This window comes from Caenorhabditis briggsae, assembly GCF_000004555.2.
Source record: "Caenorhabditis briggsae complete genome, chrX, whole genome shotgun sequence".
In the NCBI taxonomy this organism is placed as follows: domain Eukaryota; kingdom Metazoa; phylum Nematoda; class Chromadorea; order Rhabditida; family Rhabditidae; genus Caenorhabditis; species Caenorhabditis briggsae.
In genome coordinates this window covers 16,236,770-16,242,783 of record NC_013491.2, presented here as the reverse complement: position 1 = coordinate 16,242,783, position 6,014 = coordinate 16,236,770, and the positions used below count along the sequence as shown (strand labels likewise).

Here is a 6,014-nt window from a genome sequence, read left to right as displayed (position 1 = left end):
GAAATGGCTCAAGTAAGTTTATTATCGACATCACAAAGCCAAAAACTTCTTTTTTCAGTTAAATCGACATTCATTTCATAAAGAATATCCATCTTATCTACAACCGGAAACTATGAAAAAAGAATTTTCAAAATCGAAAATATGGACGAGCGGAAGAATTCAAATTGAGATTTTTTTTTCATAAATTTCGTCACTTTTTCTTATCTCATAGGTCCCATTATTCTCGCTGATCTCATCGTTTTCTTTTTTGCTGATCCCATTCATTCATTTGTATCACACCCCTCATTTTCGTTCCGATTTCCTATTTCTACATTTTAATCAATGTTTTTCTTTTTCTCATACTTGTTCTGTTTTCTTTTTTAATAAATTTTATTATAAATAAAGTGAATGGCGTTGAAAAGAAAACAAAATTTGAAAAGCGCGCGCTACGATGCTCCGAAATCCCGCTGGTCTGTTCGGAATTAGATCTAATTCGTTCGTAGTTCATTCGGTGTTCGTTCGGAATTAGATCAGCTAAATTCTGTATTAGATCATGCCACTTCTATTTACGAACGAACCCAGATCTAATTCCGAATGAAGTCAGATCTAATTCAGAATCGTTTACCTGAGTTCTGGTTTTCAAAATTGCATTTTTGCATCATTTTTCCCAATTTTTGTTCCAGAAAATCATTTTCACTCGCAGAATATGCTGACGAATCCTTTGAAGAGAAGTTACCATGTATTCCATCATCATCAAGCACGAAACCCTTCGAAACCGACATTTCTACTGTAGGAACACGATGAAATTTGTTTCCGAACGAATACAGATTCTGAAGACTAGGGAATTAGCCAAGACGAAGAAAACTAGTTCTAGTCGACGAATGACAGCAGACAGCGAAATTCTATGGAAAATTCCGAGCTCTGACACAAATTTGAACAATTTGATACAAAAATGGCTGATTTTCAGACGAAAAGTCAGTTTTCGGCACCAAATTCCACGAATTCTTGTTGAAAAGCTAGCAATTCTTCTTTGAAACACTTTCTTCTTCTCAATTCTTCTTTTGACCAAAATTCCAGTCCGAAAATCGATAAAATCGAATAATTTCCCAATTTTTGACTTGAAAAAACGGAAAATTCGACGAAAACTCGCGGAAATCTTACTGAGAACTTGACAATAATCCTAGAATACCCGACAGAAGCCTTCCTCGACAACTTTCAGCAAGCAAGTTACGATTTTTGCCCGAAAACACGAAATTCATCAATTTCTCACACAAAAATCTTTTGAAAACCAGTGAAATCCTCTCAGAATCCACAATTTCCTCCGAATACTTGCACACTCCTTTGACAACCAATTGAAAATTGATTCGGCAATTTTTCAGCAGGAATTATCGATTTTTCGACGAAAAATCGACTTATAGCACTTCCTCAGTCGGAAATCCTTCCAAAACTCGGCAGTTCTTCTCACAGACGATAGCGAATCGTTCACCACTTCCTTCCACTTGCTCGAAACGTTGATTCCAGCACAAACTCCTCCGATCCTTAGCTAATCGAGCTAATTTCACTCCCACAAATTGAGAAAAGTGGCTAGAAGCTGCCGGTGCCCGGACAGAACGCCTTCTCAGTGAAAATCGATAAAAACGGCAAAGAAACGGGTGAAAACGACAAAGAAACTGATAGAACGAAGCAAACAAGAGCAAAGAAGCGATAGAACGTAATCAAGTAGAAGATTCACACAAAAGACCGAAAAAGTCCCGGAAAAAGCCTTCGGCCCCCAAGTCATGTAACTGAAAGAACTCCCAGAAACACTAACTGCTAAAAGACACTATTGAAAACAACGAGATGCAGAGAGAGAGAGTGAGAACCACAGACAAACGCTATGCACTCACAGAACCTCTGTGCACTCAAAGAGACCTGTGTAACCTGAAGACTAGAAGAATACAAAACACAGATTTCCTATAAAACACTATTTATTGAATTTACTCAATAAACCACTATAAAACCTTTAAAACCAGTGTTCGGGGGAGATTTCTCTCCTTTAGACTTGGAAAGAGGATTTTAAAAGAGAAAACACGGTAGAATACCGTACACATTCACAGAATTTTCCAAAAAATCCTAGTTTTTCAGCTATTCGCCAATTTCCGAAAAACGCCCGTTTTGGTACTGAAATCCTGAAAATAACAGGGTTCTGAAAGAAATCGGCAAATAGCTGAAAAACTGAAAGTTTTTGAAAATTTCCTACAAACTCAAAGTTTTTAATCTAGGTATTTCAATCTAGGTTTAAACTCTCCAAAATTTTCAAAGGGATTGGAAACTTGACAGCCGAGATCTAACCTCCTGAAAATGGTGAAAATCGTCTTATTGACCAGTAGAGTACATATTTTTTTTAAAAAAACATTCAAAAAACAATAAAAATTACCTGAAAAGTCAAAAAATAAAAGCGAAACGTGCCAAGTCTCAAACTCTTGAAAATCAATAAATAAATTCCAATAGCGTTCAAAACAATTGAAATTGCTCCAATCAAATCATAGTAAAGAATTAGCCATTCAGGTTCGGAAAAATCGATTTGCATCGTCTTGAAATTTGGAGATTTCAAGACAAATGTGTGTCTAGGGGGAGCAGATGAAAAATTCAGAGTTTCTGAGAAGGAGTGAAAATTAAAAAAAAAAAACTAACTTTTGGTCTCTAGGACATCAGCTGAAAATAAAATGATGAATTTAAAAAGTAGTGATGTTGGTTTTGAAAGACAAATATTGTAAAAATTAGGTTTAATAAAATAATATTTGATTTCGTGAGCTTGATTTTCAGAAGTTGCATGGTGCAAGGGTGGAATGAGGTAAGAAGATGAATTGAATTATGGAATTATTGAAAAATGGAAAATGGGCGTAGCTGAATAAATCGAATAATCCTTCAAAACTAGATTTAGGAGTTTTGAAGGTTAAGTAAAAAAACTGTGATTTTCAATTTAATTCGAAAAAGTGCCGAGACTAGGCCAAAAATGAGTGGTGCCACTTCAAAAGTGAGTATCTCGTTATGTTAGATTACTACAGATAAGTTGTCGACTACAAAAATGAAGCTCTAGTTTTGTTTAATATACTCTGAAATTTTCAGCCAAATCGAGAAATACTGGACTACTTTTACCGGACTCCAAAGTCGACGTTTTCCCTTTAGAAAAGTCAAAAATTATTTGTGTCCTGTAATAATGAGTTTTCATTATGGATATTTTAAAAATTTATTCATAAAGTAGAAGTGGTGAAGTTCCGAAATCTACATAGTTTCTTCTCTGCAAAAATTTCATATCGTGCGTTTTGTGTAATAATCATAAACTTCAAGGAAAATTTATTATTTTTTAAATTTAAATATAAAAAATGATATCCGGCGATCAATTGGTTTTGTCTGGTGATCATTTCACTGAAATCAGAAAAAGTAGAAATCGTTAATTAACTTCTTTGAGTTTACGTTTTCCTTATCTGTTCAGTTTCGCATCGCACGGATCGCTGTTTAGATCGTTATCCAGTTAAACAGATATTTCTATCGATTTCCTGGAGATTCTCATCTACCTGTAACATGAAAAATTTAAAAAAAATGTTGAATTGTTTTCAAAGAATGTTTTGGTCATGCTAGCTGAAATTACTGAATAGCCTGTAAATTGATGAAGCTCCCTTATTTCCTCTAATAGAAGCCCGCCCACCGTCATCTTTGAGCTCAATTATCTTGATACCTGTGGAAATTATGAAGAACTTGTCAAGTGATAAGTTGTTTATAATAAAATTATCTATATTTTATCAGTTGACATATTTTTGATATCTCTTATAGGGCCCCAGATAATTAAGCTCGAAGTTGACAGTTTGGGTGTGCGACTACATAGATCAAAATTGGAAATTTAAAACCGTAAGCTGGAGCGTGATAAAATTTTAAAAATAAAATCATGAAATTTACCTTTTTTCTGAGTCATAGGCGTCCTCTTCCATTTCCTCATCTTGTTTACCCAGCCATGGAACTGTGTGACTTGTCTCCATCCTCCATATTTTCTACAATAACCGATTTTCAAAAAAAAAATATTTGTTTGTAATTGAAGACTCACCTGCGATGACCTTCTTGGCTTTTGGAGTTTCTCCATTTCCTCGATTTCGTCGGTGGCCGATTTCTACGGATTTCTACATTTTTCTTCCAAAGTTTATACATTTTCTTACCTTGCAATCTCCAGAAAAAAGAAACAATTTACAAATTATTAGAAAAATTAAAAAAATAGACTCTATTCATTTTTAAATGTCTAGGAATACAGAAAAAAGATAGAATTTCAGGAAAATAAAAATTGTTAGGCGCGCACATTGCGCCATGTTGAGAGTAAAATAGAATGGATTGGAAGGACGGCTGGCGAACGGAAAACGAGGGAACATAGAAGCTAGGGACAACAGAGAAGGAGGAGACGCAGAAGTTTGAGGATTTCCATTCTGTGAAAACGAGAGACGCAGCATTTTCCTGGTAGTGCAAGGCTGCTGCTTTGGTTGACACATCATTGCGAACAGGTGCCTAACAGTGCGGCAGTGCGCTTCACGACCGCTCCGCCAACACGCGACACGTGCAAATTTGGCTCGGTACCAAATTTCAAATCGTGGACTGGTGATAAAACTACCTCTATTTGAAGGCCATTATGAAATTTTGAAATTCTGAAATTCTGAAATTCTGAAATTCTGAGATTTTGAAATTCTGAAATTCTGAAATTCTGAAATTTTGAAATTCTGAAATTTTGAAATTCTGAAATTCTGAAATTCTGAAATTCTGAAATTCTGAAATTCTGAAATTCTGAAATTCTGAAATTCTGAAATTCTGAAATTCTGAAATTCTGAAATTCTGAAATTCTGAAATTCTGAAATTCTGAAATTCTAAGTTTGAAATTCAGAAATTCTGAAATTCTGAAATTCTGAGATTTTGAAATTCTGAAATTCTGAAATTTTGAAATTCTGAGATTTTGAAATTCTGAAATTCTGAAATTCTGAAATTCTGAAATTCTGAAATTCTGAAATTCTGAAATTCTGAAATTCTGAAATTCTGAAATTCTGAAATTCTGAAATTCTGAAATTCTGAAATTCTGAAATTCTGAAATTCTGAAATTTTGAAATTCTGAAATTCTGAAATTCTGAAATTCTGAAATTCTGAAATTCTGAAATTCTGAAATTCTGAAATTCTGAAATTCTGAAATTCTGAAATTCTGAAATTCTGAAATTCTGAAATTCTGAAATTCTGAAATTCTGAAATTCTGAAATTCTGAAATTCTGAAATTCTGAAATTCTGAAATTCTGAAATTTTGAAATTCTGAGATTTTGAGATTCTGAGATTCTGAGATTTTGAGATTTTGAGATTCTGAGATTCTGAGATTCTGAGATTCTCGAATTCTGAGATTCTCGAATTCTGAGATTCTCGAATTCTGAGATTCTCGAATTCTGAAATTCTGAGATTATGAAATTCTGAGATTTTGAGATTCTGAGATTCTGAGATTCTGAGATTCTGAAATTCTGCGATTCTGAGATTCTGAGATTCTGAGATTCTGAGATTCTGAGATTCTGAGATTCTCGAATTCTGAAACTCTGAGATTCTGAAATCTTGGAATCCTGAGATTCTAAGATTCTGAAACTCTGAGATTCTGAAATCTTGGAATCCTGAGATTCTAAGATTCTGAGAATCTGAGATTCTGAATGTTTTCTGTAATTATAAAAGCATTTCTTTTCAAAAATTCCGCCTTTATTTTTATATTAAAATTCAAAATGTATTTTCTAATATCAGTATACTGTACAGCAAAGAAAAAGAATTAAATGACATAAAAAATTAGATCAAAATAGATTAGTGTTTCTAATAACTATAGTTAGTAAAGATATTCAAAATATCGGTATGCAATAAAAGTGAATATTTACAAAATTATTCAGTATTTGGAGCTTTAATCGACTGGAAATAGTCCTGAACTTCTGAAAGGTTCAATCCCAACGAATTGGAAATTGTCACAGATAATCCAGGACTCAAATTGGCACATTTTTCAAAAA

General features: G+C 33.6%; 1 protein-coding gene across 1 annotated transcript; it reads right to left on the bottom strand.

The window, feature by feature from the left end:
* Positions 1 to 3,528: 3,528 nt before the first annotated feature.
* CBG28005 lies at positions 3,529 to 4,161 on the bottom strand (the record flags this gene model as incomplete). The annotated part of the gene is made up of 3 exons (XM_045240320.1): positions 3,529 to 3,536; positions 3,916 to 4,007; positions 4,061 to 4,161. The coding sequence occupies 3 exons, from the start codon at positions 4,159 to 4,161 to the stop codon at positions 3,529 to 3,531; spliced, it is 201 nt and encodes a 66-aa protein (XP_045100553.1).
* Positions 4,162 to 6,014: the final 1,853 nt, after the last annotated feature.